This window comes from Equus przewalskii, unplaced genomic scaffold (assembly GCF_037783145.1).
Source record: "Equus przewalskii isolate Varuska unplaced genomic scaffold, EquPr2 ChrUn-13, whole genome shotgun sequence".
In the NCBI taxonomy this organism is placed as follows: Eukaryota; Metazoa; Chordata; class Mammalia; order Perissodactyla; family Equidae; genus Equus; species Equus przewalskii.
The window spans coordinates 4,153,026-4,169,573 of record NW_027228750.1 but is presented as its reverse complement, the minus strand read 5'-3'; the positions used below and the strand labels follow the sequence as shown (position 1 = coordinate 4,169,573).

Sequence of the window (16,548 nt, the reverse complement as noted above, 5' to 3'; positions counted from 1 at the left end):
TCAGGATTGGAACCTGGGCTCCCTCCCTTCAGATATGTGCTCTTCCAGCAGTTTCTAGGAGGCCCAGGTTGGGGGCCAGTGACTGCTCTGGGGGGAGAGAAGGGGGGAGAGGGTTGGCTATAGGGGCCTGTAAGGGGCTGGAGTGTGTGTGGTTATTAATGTGGTCATTTCCTTGGCCACATGTGAGTTTAAGTGGGAGTGTGTATATGGGTTGAAGTGTGGTTGTATATGGATATTTGTGGGTCAGTTCTTAGAAGGGGTGTATATGAGTGTCTGTGGGCTGGCGAGGGGGTTAGTCTCTGGGCCGTGTGAATGTTTGTTGGGGCTCCGGGGAGGGCAAACGGGCTTGGATTTCGTGCATGATTGTGAGTATGTGTGTGTATGTGTGTAAGCCTGAGGTGGCAAGTACGTTGGGCTGTGGGGTGGGGGTCAATCCCTGGCCATGTGTTTATGATGTGTGTGTGAGTGAGAGAGAGTGCGTGTGTGTGTGTGTGTGTGTGTGAGGCCAGTCCCTGGAGTCTGTGTGTGTATGAGTGTGCACGCGCACGTGCCCGCTGCGCGGAGCGCCCACGGGTGGGAGACGCCGCCGGCCCCGCCCTCCGCGGCAGGTGGGCCGGGCCCTCGCGGGGCGGCCGCGCTCGCTGCTCTTGGCTCGCGGCCGCGCCGGGCTCGCAGGGCTGGGCTCGGGCTGCGGGGCGGCGCCGGGACAGGAAGCGGAAAGCAGCAGTGCAGCGGCGGCGGCGGCGGGGCTCTGCCTGTACCGGAGCCCAGCGCAGGCCGCAGAGCCGGGGCCGCCGAGAGCCGACACCGCGGGCCGCCGAGCCCGCACGGCCGGCGCGGAGGTGAGTCCCGCGGGGGCCGGGTGCGGCGGGCGGCGGGCAGCCCTTCCCGGGGAGACGCCCCTACCCGGGACCCTGCGAGCCCCTGAGCCCTCCTCCCGCACCCCCGCCCCGGACTCAGACCCGGGGGCACCGCCTCCTCCCGCCGCTCGCCCGGAGCCCCCCTGCTCCGGACCGCGCCCGGTGTCCTGCTCTCGAGATCCCACTCCTCTCCCATCCCGCGAGGTGCGCCCCTGCTGCCCTGCGCCGCTCTCCCTGCCGCACCCCATTCCTCGGGTCCCGGCATTCCCCTACGCCTCGGACGCCCCCTTCTTCCCCGGCTGCACTTTGGGGTGCGCCCCTCGGGGTGCGTGTTCCGGCTGGCCGGCAGGGAGTGGCCGAGCATTCCCGGAGCCCCGGGCGGCTGGAGCGGCCGTGCGGGCGGGGGCCGGGCAGCCCTGCGCTCCCCGGGAGCCGGGCGCGCACCGTGTGCCCAGCCGCCGCGGGCTCGACCCCTAACCGCCAGCGCCCGGGGCCCCGGCCCTGGGCCAGAAACCGGCACAGAGATGGCCTGTGTTCACACCCCGCTTATAAAATTGAGCCGGGCCTGGGGGGCGAGTCCGATTGCGCCTCGGAGAGCGCAACAGGCAGGTAGGAGTTTACTTTCAAAAACGCCGGGGTGGAGCAGAGGCGGCCGGCAAGTCTCTGCCCGAGGTATCCCGCTTGGAGGAGGTCTCACCGCGCCGGGGCAGCCTTCGCCATGGGCAGGACCTCATTTCCTCCTGCAGTCTTTGAACTGCCCCAAGCAACGCGCCCAGAGAAGTGTGAAGCTTTATAAAAATTTAAACGCGTCGCTGGTGGAGGCAGGAGTGGGGCGGAGCCGCGGCCTGGCGGCCTGGAGATGAGCTAGCGAGACTCGGAGGCGAGAAGTGTGTGGCCCAGTTTGCACATTTTCAAACCAGGTATCTGCCCAGGCCGCGAAGGTGGTGTGAGCTCGTTCAGCTGCTCGTTAAGAGATGTGAGAGCACCTTATGATGATGATTGTGTGACTGGCACGTGCATTTTGTTAAACCCTTTTGACGGGGCTGTGGTTGGAAAATGCACGTATTTTTAGACACTTATTCCAAAAGCTAGCAAGCTGTAAAGAATCTGGCATTTTCACTGATATGTTTATAAATTTTATAGGGTTGCTGGAAAATATTGTAACTTGTGTCACCAATCAACAACGCTAATTAGCATTCTCCTTCCAGTGGGTGGGTTGTTTGATTACAAAGCTCTTGGGCTCTTTAGGCGAGGTGGCAGAAACTGTCTGAATTCAGGGAGACGTAATTAGTCATTTGATGTAACCACTAATTAGAGTTTTTAGAGTTGAATTAAATCAATGTGATATAGTTGGAACTTTGATTTGTGGGAGGAAACTGTTTTATTCTACAGTTCAAAGAAATAACACTCTTCACCTATCTGTGAGTGTTTAGCATTCCCAAACGTTGGTGTCCCTCAGTATAATTAGGGAAAACATCTTGTGTGAAATTCCCAGAGTGTTGGTGGTATTGACTTGGTTGCAACTTAATTTGTAAGTAAAATGGGAGAAGTAAAATTCGTTGTCTTATGTATTTGAGCAATGGGACAAAACCACACAGGAAAGTTTCTTTACCAAGCAACAGTGGCATTTGGGGTGCATGAGTCCTTCTCACATTTTATTTTAAGAGCCAGTTTCCACCCTTCGGCTTCAGCTCCTTAGGAGCTAGAACTATTTCAGATTTGTTTCTTTTCTCCCGGACTCCCAACAGTGCTTGGGACACTGAACCTGTGAGTAGGAGTTGAACTTGCAGAATTCTTTGTGGATTATGTGTGGTTTGGAACAATTTATGATTGTTGCCTACCCTCCTCTCTGTAAATAAACAATTCTCATAATTGCTACATTGCTATAAATTTTCCTAGCTAAGAGCACAGGTTCTGGAATTAGACTTTCCGAGTTCAAGCCCTGGCTCCACCATTTACCAGGTGTATGACCTTGGCTTCCTTAACTTTAATGTGAAATTAATATTTTATCTCCCTGTTAAGGCTTGTTTTGAGGTTAAGATATTACATGCAAATGACTTAAAACAGTGCCTGACGCATAGTAAGCGCTCAAAAACTGTAAGCTCTTAGATTATTAGGGTCATCCTCTCTCTGTAAAGTCAATTAGCTGTGGTTGGGGGACCAGCTGTGTGTGGCATGTGTTTTGGGCGTTGTACTATGCCATTTTCCAGAAGGTGGACAAGACAGGATTAAGTGGGCTGGAGGCTGGACTGTGTTTCTCCTTGTGGCTTTGGTCTCACCTGAAGCCTGATGACAAGGTGCATGTGTCCTCTGCTGCTGTCTCCATCAGTGTCCTTCTGAATCCCACTTATTGGACAGCAGTCATTGGACCCAGCACCATGGGATTTACAGAGGAGGTCGTGCTTGTGAAATCTATTTTTCTAAAGTTAAGATCCAGCCTGGAACAAGGGGGTCACTTGAAAACAAATATACATCCTAGTACCCCAGCAACATTAACCATTCACACCTCTTCAGAATCTGTACCCAGCTGCTGGAGGTGTTTCAGAGGGACTTAATGACTGGAGCCAAGAGCACTTGTTCTGGGAAGGTGAGTTGAAATCATTGGCAGGACAGGTCAAATGAGGTTGACCTTTTCTTTCCTTGTGAATAGTGGCCCAGAATCATTCATTTATAAGAGCTCTGTTGTAGTGAAACAATCATTGGGTTTGTCACAGATGCCACAAGCCCTCTGAGCTTCACATCAGTGACCTGGATGATGTTTTATGGTTTATAGACCACAAGATCTGCAAAATGCTCTGCAGACTTTGCCATACTTCCTCCCACCCTTCCTTATAACCCCGGGGTCCTCCAAATAAACCCAATAAAACACACACTGTTTTCTCTGATCTCTCTGATACTCACTTCCGACCTGGGAACAGTAAAAGGAGGCCTGCAAGGAATAGAATGGAAATCACTCACTCATTTAGCTGCAGTTAATGGCGTTCGTTAGAGGGAGACTGGGATAGACCGAAACAATGTGTATAAGTTCAAGGAAAATGACACGTGTCATGTGCCATGGACAAGTATTCTTCCTAACTGAAGAAATTTTACTTTACTGAATAATAATAATATTAGCCCAATGGTTGTGCTTACCGTTTGCTAGGCATTGTTCTAAATGATTACAAATTATCTTATTTGATACCTACCGTGAGCCTAGGAGGTAAGTAAAATATAATTCTGTTGTTATAGTTAGGGAAGCAGGCACAGAAAAGTGAAGTAGCTTGATCTGAGGTCACACAGCTGATAAGTACTGCAGCCAGGATTTGAAGAGTGCTGGTCTAACTCCAGAACTGTGCTCATTGCTTCTCCTCTGTAGAGGAAAAAGTTGACTCTAAACAATATTATTTAAATTGTCGGGGCTGGCCCTGTGGCCGAGTGGTTAAGTTTGCGCGCTCTGCTTCGGCAGCCCAGGGTTTCGCCAGTTCAAATCCTGGGCTCGGACATGGCACCGCTCGTCAAGCCGTGGGGAGGCAGCATCCCACATGCCACAACTAGAAGGACCCACAACTAAAAATGCACAACTATGTACCGGAGGGCTTTGGGGAGAAAAAGGAAAAAAAAAATCTTTAAATTGTTATTTTCCCCTTGAGTGCCATACAATTAAAAATGGGTGCCTTGAGATAAAGGTTAGCTTCGAAATAATAATAATAAATGGAGTAAACCCTTTAGAATCATATGTATGATAAAAATCAAATATTCAGAGTAATTGTATGCAGTATGTATAAACACAGTTGCGCCAGAAATTTCTTTCCCTTGGAAATACATCCACAGCAGAAGGAGAGGACTGGCTGTTTAAATTCAGTATCTCTGTGCCCCTTGCTAGGGAACCTTCCACCCTCCAGACTAGAGTTCACTTAATTACTTAACAGCTCCAGGCAGAGCTGTTGATGTTTTTATCATTTCCTTTTCGTGAAGGTTAGCTTCTGTTTACCATGGTCATTACCATAACGTATTATTTCCCTCATGATTTTCTCAACACCGTGTTTTTCTTTTAAGTAGTAGTCAGGCATATTTTATGTGAGTGAACATGACTTGAGGGGAAGATTCCCTCTGAGGCCATTGATCTTTGCTTTACTTTTACTAAAGGACCGTAAGGGAGGTGCTCTCTGACGTCTTTGCCTGGGAATTCCAGAATTTAAGACGCCGCTCAAGTGCCCTGTGCACCTGTCTCAACACTCCCACTGGCCGTCAGGAGAGGTGATTTGATGAGCTCCAGCCCTGTCCTGGTGTTTGCCTCCAGCTCCCACCCGGGCAGTGCCTGTAGCTCTAAGACATAAAGGACGGGAGGGCAGCTGGTCAGGGGGTCCTCGGATAGCAGCTGGAAGAGACTGCTGCCGACTTTCACTCACTGTGTCTGCAATATCGGCTTTGCGGCTGTGTGTGACTCGGGCGAGCAGCCAGGCAGCTCCACTCTTGCTGGTGCTGAGATCCCTGCTCAGTCTAATCGCTGCCTATTTTTCCTCTCCAATAAAACTGAGGATTTAAATAGACAATCTCTAAGGTTTCTTCTACAGTGGACCTCTGCCCTCCATGTCCCGAGGCTGCCACAAAAACCCTTGTTCTAGGAGCTGGAGGGACAGTATGAAGGTAGTCCCTGCCCTCACGGGGCTTACTGTCTGCACAGGAGCCGGTCAGTAATCACACAATAAGTGTGATATAAAGGGAGACTACATGGTGCCACAAAAGGGCCCAATGGAGACGCCAGGATGAGGAAGGGCCTCTTGAAAGAAGCAGTAGTTACATTGCGAGGGCGGAGTAGGAATTGAGTGTAAAGAGTGAGTACCAGCAGATGTATGGGCTCTGCCTGGAGCTCCACAACCCCGAGGCTGCGAAGAGCTGGTGCCTTAGAGGACCTGGAGCTGGAGAAGGAGAGCAGAGCTGCAGAGGTGGCAGGGCCTTGCAGACCAAGTGAAAGATTCTGTGTGTTATTCAGAGTGCATTGGGACACCGTGGAAGAGTGTTAGGTAGGGAAGTGACATCCACATTGTGACTTGAAACATCGCTCTGGCTGCTGCCCAGCCGGGGCCACGCACAGTGTGGGTCATGTCAGGGTTCAGTAAGATAGAGGGACAGTTCTAGATTCCAGGATCCACATTCACACCGTTATGTGACTGTCCCGTTCAGGCCAGGCAGCAACCTATCAGTTTATTGCCCAGGGAACCTGATGCTTTTCATTACTTTATTATCTTCCTGATAAGACATCCCTCTGACCTCATCTGAGTTCTGCTAATTTCTTGTGCATGCAAGGGAACTATGTCATAAATATATCATTGCAGCGATAAGCTTGAGGATAAGTTTTTCTGTTAACTCTGTCGAAGGTTAGCTTTTAAGATGCGTTCACTCTGGATTTTGTTGGTTTGCCTCCTGTTGCTTCTTCTTAATCCCCACTCAGATCTTGGACAAGAGTTGATGGCTGTGATAACAATAAGCATGACTCAGAAGAAGGGGCCCGAGCTCTGTGTAGAGTGGATTCACGGGGAAACCTGCAGGCTTTGTAAGAGTTTAACCCTGCGTCCGCGGAGCCTGGAGGAGGTGGGTGGCTGAGAACCAGCAGAGTGAGGGGAGGGTCCTGGAGGAGAGAGGGCACTTAGAGACAGTAGGATGTGTGGGATGAAGCGGGGAAAGAGTATTGGAAATGGCACAGGGCTGGCTCTCCAGGCTTGAAAGGAGGAGTGTATTGCCCCAGTGGAGGAAATTGGAAAGAACAGGCCAGGGGAGCAATTGTGGGGGGATGGTAATCCCGCGTGGAGCAAGAGGCATCTGAGTGGGAGTGTGCACTGGGGATCCCTTCTCTCAGTGAGTATTTGTTGGGTACCTGTTACGTTCAGTGTATCCTGGGGGTGGGTAAACAATAACAGCTCCTGTCTCCGAGGAGCTTACACTACAGCAAGTCCCTGGATGGAGAAGAATACAGGTGAGTTTTGAGTCTTCAGGAATAACTTGATGGGGAAAGGGAGGGCGTGTTGGAGAAGAAGCAGCACCCATGCCTTCAGATTGGAGGACTCTGGCAGCCAAGGAGCTCCGTATGTGTGCGTATGTGCCGTATGCCGTGTGTCACTGCTGTGCCCCTGGCAGTGCTTAGCGGGGTCTCTCAGAGCTGCTTACTAAATATGCAGGTGGATGAATGAGTAAATGGGATAAGAAGGTCCAGGGAAGGAGGACGAGGATGTGCCCTTTAGATTTGGCTCATAGCAGTCTCTGGCCGACTTAGGGCCATGAGTGGAGTGTTGAGGATGGAGGATTGGGGCAACAATCGAGAGGAAGGGAGTGGCAGCACATACAGACCACCCTTTGTTAGGTGTAGGCAGGAACTGTGGGAGAGAAACAGGACAAGGGCACTGACGGAGTTAAGTAGAGCCCTCCCCCAAAGGGCACCTGGGAGCCCATGATTTCCTTTGAGGGACGTGCCTGGAGTTGTCTAATGGATGGCCGGAGGTTTTAATGAGGACGGAGAGTGACATCCTTCTGCACAGGGGGAAGGGGACTGAAACTTGGGTTACCATGTGCCAGGGGCTTGACATAGGGAATCTGGCTTAATGCCCACAACAAGCCTAGGAAGAGATCATAAATGGCCTCATTTTACGGGGGAGAAATGGAAGCTGAGAGTAGTAAGCATCTGCCCCATGGGGTCATGACCGGGAAGCGTGAATGGGATCAGCCCAGCTCCGCAGGGCCTAGGCAACCTGCCTCTGAGACACCCCAGCAGCCTTTAGCCAGAATGAGCTAAAAGTTGGGATGGAAGACGGAATCAAGACTTATGGGTTGGAGGACAGAAAAAAGTGCAGGAGTTGTGGAGGGTTAATTCTGAGCGTAGAAGAGGGCAGTCGGGTTTCTGGGCGATGCAGCCGAGTGTTAGAATCTGCAGGTCAGCAGAGAGCAGGGCGAAGGGCCTCAGTGAAAGAGGCTTCTTCTGCACAGGCCTGGGGATCTTGGCTCACCTCCTGATGTCAGTGTCTGCCAGGTATGAAGCAGATGAAAAAGCAGCAAAGCCCCGAGCAGAAAGGAAGTGAGACTCGAAGGTGCTGACAGCTCATTGAAATGGCAGGTGAAAATGGTGGGAGGCAGAGGAGGGGGGAAAAAGATGAGCAGGCTCTTGAAGTCTTCTGGGAAAGAGGCAGTAGTCCAAGAGCAAAACTAATATTTTTTTAAAATGCCCACTGTTTGTTTTCACATTTGATATTTACGCTCACCCCACAAACTAGGCTGCCTGATTTCCATTTTCTGGTGAGGCAACCTGAAGTTCCAGGGGAAGCTGCCTTGCTCCGTGCACAGCAGGTTAGCCAGCGCTGGGCTGAGATGCCAGTGGGTCCTGTCTGCCCGCAGGTGAGCTTGGGAGGGAAGGGAGCACAGGCACCGGCTCTGCGCTGCTCCCCCCCCGCCAAGCTTTCTCATACTGAGAGAGACACAGAGGATGTCAGGTTTTGGAACCAGAACAGGAGGACTGAGAGCCACAGCTTTCATTTATCCAGTGCCCCTGGAGCGGGTGCTGGGGCGTCCACAGTTGTAGCCTATTTGTTCCTCATAGCAGGCCTGTCATTCACATTTTACAGATGCAAGTTCAGAGAGGTTTAATCATTCAGCTGAGGTCACAAGGCTAATAAGCTGGTAAAGCCTGGGATTAGAGCCCCTCTCCAGATATTGTATTTTTACATCTTCAGATCCAGCCTCCTGTGAGGACGGTGGCTGCTTGATTTATCCCAGTTTGACAAATGAGGAAACTGAGGCTTAGGAAGTTAAGTGGCTTATCCCAGGCTGTACTGGACAGTGTGGAGCTCTGGCTAGAGCCCAGGTCTCCCCCCTGCTTACCTCAGGCTCTTGATGGCAGAGGAGGAATGAAATGATGAGCTGTGACATCTGGGACAAGGGAGGCTCGCCCTGGGCCACAGACCACAGAAGTGCCACACCTCATATCCAGGCAGAATGAGGGGTAAGGGCGAACGCATCTGGAGCAGAGCTTGAGGCTGGGGGGCTGCGGTGGTGTGCCATGGTTTGCAGACGAGTCCCTCCAGACGGGCAGCGGGTTGCTGGGGTCACGTGCCTGGCCTCCTCCCAGTAGGGGTAGGGGATGGCATTTACGGCTCTTTTGTTTTTTCTTCACACTTATCTCACTGGCTCTGTTTGCATTTTGAGTTTTCAGGGGCACTGCAAGGAGGAGCCCCTTTGGGCAGAGACCAGCCCTGGGTTGAGGGGTGCAGAGAGACAGAACTGTGGGTCTCAGTTTTCTAGAAGTCAAGCTTTAGCATGTGGAGCTCAGGAATGTACTTGGAAATGTTTCCAATTTATTTTTATTGCAAAGCAATATCAAATGAAATTGTGGGAGAAGACCCAGGAACCAGCAACTAATAAATCACCTGTTTCCGTTTGCTGATGTTCCTCTTAATCCTTGTCCTTACGTAACGATTTTATATGGTTTGAACTGTAATGGTGATTCAGTGTGTATCTACAATCCTATAGCCTACTTTTTAAATTTACCGTTATATCATAAAAATTTCCATTCTTCATAATTATCATTTTAAACAGCTGTGTGATATTTCTTCAGGTGGATGAACTATGTTTTCCTTATCTCTTCCTCTGTTTTGGGGGGCATTTAGATTCTTTCTAGCTTTTCACTGTTGTAGACAATGTGATAATAATTTTTCTTTAAAAAAGAAATTAGTTCCCTAAGATAAATTAGTTTTGATTTTGGATTCCTGGATGAAAGAGACTGAGAAATTTGTTTTTTAATTGGCTTTGTAACTCCGAGCAAATCCCTTAAAAGCTACTTCCCTGGCTATTGTTTTTGTAACCAGCCAACCAGCAGTGGGGGCTGGGCACCATGTCTGGGGCAGGTCGGGGTGGGGAGCCACTTCCTCCAGCCTGCAGCTGTGTGGGGAGGCTGTGTCTGGGAAATGGCCAAGGGCCAGGCCTCTCCCACCTCCGGTCCCCCCACCCCCGCTGCTATGGCCGAGGTTGGGCTTGCCTGGCACCTACCTGTCTCCCTCTCAGACACCTGGACAAGCTCATAGCTGTGTGAGTGCAGCAGGTAGGGCGCTGACACTTCGCCCTGGCTCACTTGTCCGTAGTAGAGGCCCCAGAGACGAGGTGTCTGATGCCATTTGTCTTCCAGCCCCTTTAGGTTGGCACAGAAGGTTGATATCTTTTTTTTCCCCTCTTTTCCCAGAATTTGTTCCTGTTGAAGAGTGGCTCCTTGATTCCCAGACCCTTTGAGGTTTTAGGAGTCTGTAGGTGAAATTCTCTACCTCTAAGGAGAAACGGTCCCTGCTCCTTCATCAAGAGCAAGCTCTCCATTGCTATGGATACCGAATCCACATATTCTGGATATTCTTACTATTCAAGTCATTCGAAAAAATCGCACAGACAAGGGTATGTAAGCTGTTGATTGTTCCACTTTTCTTTCTGGGGAAACTTGCAGGTCCTTTGGGCTGTCTCTGCTCACTTGGTGACTCCGGGTGGGTGGCAGCATTGTTGATGCTGGAAGTTCAGTCCAGTGATGCGTGAGAAGCAGAGCTTTAAGAGCATTTAACATGCGTTGGGAGTAACTACACCACCAATTTACATTTTATAGCTGCCATTACAGTTGATGACCTTAATTTCTCACAATTGATTTTAAATTAAAGTTTCTCCCTGCAGTGGAAATGTTTCTCATTTCTAAGTACTTCTCATAGATGACAGTTCTCCCAAAGCTTTACCAAGAATGCAAAGGAAGGTTTAAAAAAAAAGTGTCAATTTGTTGCTTTTCACCCAAAGCTGCTGACTCACTGTCCATTGTGCGTTCGCCGGCAGGCTTATATACTGAAGTGGGGGGATTGGCCTGGCGCCGTATTTCTCTCTGACTGGTCTTCCCAGTGAACAAGCCTGGGTTTTGATGGGGCCAAATTCCCCCTCCTCTGTGCAAAATGAACAGGTCTGCAGTGGTATTCACAGGGCCTGCTGTGTTAGAGACCTGCAGAAAGTTTGGTGAGTAAAGGAACGAGGGAACAAATGAATGAAGAGGTGGTACTGGGCTAGTTAAGAATGCAGGTGGTAAAATTGCAGTGCTGTACTTACTGAGACTCCCCATCTGTGAAATGAGTTTGGCAATGCCCCTCTGACAGGGCCATTGAGAAAATTAAATGAGATAATGCTTGTAAAGCATTTAACATAGTACATAGTAGGAGGTCACTAACCCGTTGGCTGTATTCATGCTATTAATGACCTTGGCATTTCAGCATCACATTCAAAGGCCCCACGTAGCCACAGCCCAAAGGCCCACCTGGGGTCACAGCCCTGAACAGGCTCGGAACAAGGGTGATTGTCATGGTGTGTCCCTGACTGGGTACTTCCTCCTACAAGCAACTGAATGCAGAGTGGTTTTTTGTTTTGTAAAACAGCAATAAGATATATGTATCTAATTGACTGATTTATTTGCGAGCCCATGTGGATGTCCACACGCAGAAAGAAGTCTGGAAGGGTATCCTCCGAGCTGCCAGGAGTGGTCATCCACAGGGAGGGGCTGGACATGAGGCGCTCACTGATGGGAACTTTCCTTCATGGTTTATCTCTCTGTACCCCTTCAGTCTTTTTCAAGTGTGTATTTTGTAAATAAATATACGAATGGAGTAAAAGAGTATAAGAGAAAGGTTTTCAAGGTTGTTCAATGATGTGAGAAAATGTTCACGAGGCCGTGTTATGAAAAACAAGAGTCAAAACTTTGTACATCATAATAGTTATATATTCCTGTGATAAGACGAATGTTAGCTGACATATTGACCAGGTCTGTCTCTGAGTGTAGGATTATTGGTGGGGTTTTTTTGAAACTTTCATTATTTTCTAAATTTTCATGTGTTGTTCTTATGTTCCTAAAAACTGGGGAAAGAGATGTAGACAGGCGGGTGCAGGAGCTCAGGTGAGCCCTTCTCGTCAGTGTGGGGAACAGAAGGCATGTTGCTGAGTGAGGCCGAAAGGAACACAGCACAGCCCGTGTCCTGAGAAAGGCGGAAAGCCTCGGATGATAAAGATGCAATCACAGATCTCACCCAGCGGGGAAACATATCAGATTAATTATAAAATACCAGAAACAGCTGTTTTAAAATATCAAGTCTTTGGACCCAACTGGAAAAAGCAATTCTCTTGTCAATGTGCCACCCTTCCCCTCCTCCATGCCACAATGATGGAAGTAGGAATTTGGGGTTCTGTGGGTGCCTGGAGATGAACAGAGGAGGCCACCTTGCTGTACTCTGAGTAGGAACTGTCTCTGGCCTCCTTTGTCTACACCCGTGTCCAGACTATCACACTTAGGGCCTTTTGGGACCCCCAGAAATCGATCCCGCAGAGTACCCTTGTGGTCACTTTAAGGGACTGTAACTTTCAATTAAAACAGCATGCAGAACTCTTAGTGCCTTTTTGGATCCATGTGGAAAGTACCTGGCAAATGATAATAGAAGCTGAGACTTTTAATACATTAATCGAGGAATGTCAGTGAATGCCTCCTCAGAAAAGCTCTGGTGGGGGGATGCCCCTTAGAGATTTATGGGTGCACTCCATGGCTTCTTTAGAAAAAACACACCCACACGTAGGGAAGTCTCTGACTGAAGGCACTGGAGGGCGTGGTAACCGTGCGGCAGTGGTTGTAATCTGTAGATAGTATGTGTCAGGGAGTATTTAGTCGGGGCCTCAGGAGTCTTAAGCAGTAATAGTACCCACAGGCGTGAGAGCAGCCCTAGACCCAGCCAAGGACCTTGTCTCACCCAGAAGTGCCCCTGAGAAGGCCGCTCTGCTCAGTGATTTGTCGGGAATTTGAAGAGAAGGGTAAGAAAGGGGAGGGAGCTTGGGTTTTGATAATCTTAGTGGAAATCTAACTCAGAGAGGAATAATGAGGTGCACTGAACTTGATATGCCTGAAGCCACTGTGATCATCTGTGGAGGACTGGCTGACTTCCAAGCAAATGACAAGTCATTCTTTTCCAACAAAGAGGTTAGTGGCCTGGTTTTGTGATGCCTGCTGCCTCTAGAGGGTGTCCAGTTAACTCGCTGGGAAAATGGTGCAGACCCCAGCCGACCTCGCCTAAGCTTCGGGTTTGGAGCACCAGTTCCCTGAGTTAAATACGCGGCTGCCAATAATGTTAGTGACCACTTGGAGAGTGCCTGCGAGGACCCTCAGTCATCATCCCCCATCCTCACAGCAGTCCTAGCACTGTGGGAAGTGATCCCCCCATGCTATATAGGTGGTGACACCGAGGCACAGAGAGGCAGCGTTATTTGCCTGAAGCTGTAGGGTTAGTAGGTGCCCTCGGCAGGTTTCAGCCCAACTTGTTGGTCCTTTGGAAGCCTGTGCTTTTTCCCCAGGCTGTGCTGGATGGAGAGCAGCAGGAGTTACCGGTAGGGGGAAAAAAAAGAGAAATGAAGGGTAACTCATGTGACTAATATGCTAAAGCTCTTTGTCCAAAAGAGGGCTGCCCGTGTGGTGGGGGAGTTGGTGCTTTTGTTCCAAGGCTGCTTCAGAGCCAGTTTGCGCTGTGCCCAGCCCTCCCACCCCCGTCAGTGCTGAGAGGAAGCAGCCAGCTGGGCCCCAGCAGTCAGCGCGAGAAAGCACAGGTAGTGGGTGGTGGAGAAGGAAAGGGAGGAGTAACCGGTGGGGCCGGCTTTCCCTAAATAGAAGTAGAGAAACAACAGAAACAGAGCGAAATAATCTTCCCAGGAAGTGCCGACTGTAAGTGGGAACGGTGTGGGGATTGATGGGGATTCTGGCTGGAGCGAGAGGGGGTTTAAGCAGCCCCTGGGGCTCAGCTCAAGAGTCACCTAAATAGACGTGTTTACACACACACATGCAGGCACAGACACATGCCTGGGCCTCCTACCTCCTATTGCTTGCTCTTCCCACCCCTCTCGCGTGCAAACACACACACACGTACAAATATACTTATCTTTACTCATACAGGCAGGTGTTGTGTGGAGACAGACTCAGAGATTCCCGTGGCTGACACACCTGCCCAGCCAAGGCACACAGGCAATCCAGACCAGGCCACTTAGGCAGAGTTGGAGAAACACCAAGCGTGCATGTGTTTGTAAGACCCCTTTCAGTGGTTTGGTAGCCTTACTCCTCCAGCCCCCTATTTCCATTCTCTGGGACACTGTGAACTGATCATCTCCACCACTGGGGAGCCCTCTCCCGGAGGACACTTGGCCGGTCCTTGGAGTTGCAGCGTTTGGAGCTGTGGGGATGAACATTGGGGTCCCCACTGCAGTGAAGCAGCCATTCTGTGGCTCATAGCTCTGCAAACTGGAAGGCACTGGATGGCAGTATTTTTGTTAGACTTCTCTATTTTGTTGGACTGGCTCAGAGACCTTCCAGGAGCAGTAATTCAGGACCAGTGATTTTTATAAAAGCCGCATGACGGGTCTTGCTCCCTTGACAACAAGGAGCAGCAAACGTGCAGCCCACATTGAGTTGATGGGATGAGCTCTACAGCCACGCCTCGCGCCGCAGTGTCTGGGAGGCTCATGGCTCGAGGTGTCACTTGGTCTGCTACACGCTGTCCTGAGCCCTTCTCCCAGCCTCATCCACTTAAAGCTATTTTAATAAAGAAGCCCCTGTATGTTGCAACATTATACAGCTGAGCAGTACATTCATAGCTCCCATTATTGAGCCCCTGCTGTATACAGGGCATTTCACAAGTAGGCTGACTTCCAAGCAGTCCCTCCAACGACCCTCCCCCAGGAGCGTTTGGGTGGGAGCGCCTTGGGAGAACTTTCTTGGACCACCTGTGTGCGACCTCCTCTCCTGGGGTGCTGGTGGGAAATGCAGATGCCTGTTGTCTCCCTTCCAGACAAATCCCCCGGGGGTGGGGCCAGCGAATCTACACTTAAATCTGCACCCCAGGTGATTTCTCTGCACACTCAGGTTTGAGAAACACTGGTTTAGGGTTTCTGGCTCTGGGGGATGAGAAGCCTTCCTGGGGATATCAGATAGACTCTATCTAGTTCACCCCAGAAGTCACCAGGGAAATTATTAGACCATCACTTCTCCTTTGGGTGCTATGGGGCCCTTTAAGAGCCAGACTGAGAAGGGTGGAGGGCAGAGTGATGACCGGACCCAGAGAGGCTGTTTCCAGCCCTGCGTGGCTCCCCACCTGCTTTCTGCCTTGGTAGTGTTCAGGCTCCAGGAATTGGCACTCAGTGAAAGAATTTTGATTTCCGGTGGATCACAGGATTTGACCCGTGGGACTGGTGAATAGCTAGATGAGTTGGGGGAGCACGGGACTTGGCTGACGGCAGAGAGAGTGATGGATGTGAGAGCAGTTGGGAACGTGGAAACAGTAAGACAGAAGAGCAGGCTCCTCGGTCTGGCCGAGGTGGGGCCCTGGGGACCAATGGTTCTAGACTTAGTCTAAACAGTTCATTCTGGACTGACCAGGCACGTGGGAAATCTCTCCCAAATTGTTTATTGTTTCTCACAGTGAATTCTTTTGAAATGATTGTCTTTGGCAGCCCAGAGTGTTGGGCACAGCTTTGTGCTCTCCAAGGTCACAGTCCAATCGTGACTCCAAGCAAAAGCTCCAGAGGCGGATCTCGTAGCTCTAGTAGTTCAAGTGGAGGCTGTGAGGATGACATTGGGGACATTTATGCTGCTAGATCTTCCAGTTGCTCTTCAGATCACTGCAGCGTAGTGGGTATGAATTGAGGCACTGGGAACAGACCTCAGTTCAGATCCTGCTCTGCCATTTCCTATGACTGGGAAGTCACTTAACCTCTCTGAGCCTCAGTTTCCTCATCTGTAAAATGGGGACAGTAATCCTGGCCTCATAGGGTTATTGTTAGGATTGAATGAAATTAATAAAGCACTTAGTAAAGTGCTCAGTCAATTGGGGTGAGGAGTAGAGTGGCATTGATCGATACGTCTCTGGGTAAACAAACAAATTCTCAAGGCGGATGTTTCCCTAGCTGCCTGGTTAAAACAGAACACCCGAGCTGATCAGGATACAGCTATTTCTAGACTCTGATTTATCCATAGATGGTGGTGATCAATTGTGCTCTGGGGCAGTGGAGGCCCACCCGCTCTTTGAAGGGCAGATAATGCTTATCTGAGGGAGGTATTGATGAGGTAGAAGTTTGACCACAGGAAGTGTGCGTGTGGTTTTGTTAGCTAAGTAGGAGGTTAGTAGGAGGTGTGCTGTGGAGCGGAGGGTGTTTGACTGTGTGTTAACAGTTCCCTTTCCATCTCCTTCTCCAAGATACACAAACTCTGCTTCACCAAGTCAAGTCACTGCTCTTTGCCCTTGGCTGATAGAATAGCTACTGCCTAGTGAGCACATACTCACACCCCTGTGCTGAGCACTGCATGCATTATCTGTGTGGTGTTTTCATTATCCCCATTTCACAGATGAGGAAACGAAGGTTTTGCAGGTTGAATAACTTGGCCAAGGTCAGACATCCAGCAGGGGCAAAGTTGAGATCTGACTCTTTGTCCCCGTAGTCTGTGTGCAATGTGTCTGTCCTGCCTGAGAGACCTTGGGAATGAGGGCAAGTGGTTGCAGGAAAGAGATCTGATATCAAGGCGGCCTGTGGGACAGGAGGTTGAGGGAACTTATTCTTGGCCCCTGAGGCGCTTCCCTTGGTGGGGGCTCCTGGATTGTCTGTTCACAGTTGGGGGCAGGAGCACCAGTGTCTGTAG

At 50.3% G+C, this 16,548-nt stretch overlaps 1 protein-coding gene across 7 annotated transcripts in view; it reads left to right on the top strand.

The window, feature by feature from the left end:
- The first annotated feature begins 623 nt into the window (after positions 1-623).
- The window catches only part of VANGL1 (VANGL planar cell polarity protein 1), a 52,921-nt gene continuing 36,996 nt past the window's right edge, over positions 624-16,548 (top strand). For 3 of the 7 annotated variants that reach the window (XR_011536756.1, XM_070607874.1, XM_070607872.1), the window contains exons 1-2: positions 641-842; positions 10,060-10,262. Coding sequence is in view for 5 of the 7 variants with exons in the window: in XM_070607874.1 (XP_070463975.1) it covers positions 10,192-10,262 (71 nt within the window). In the remaining 2 variants the exon portion in view is untranslated. Of the gene's footprint in view, positions 843-1,504; positions 1,781-3,374; positions 3,448-10,059; positions 10,263-16,548 lie in introns of those variants that run through there. The other 4 variants (XM_070607875.1, XM_070607873.1, XR_011536755.1 and 1 more) reach the window with 4 other exon arrangements.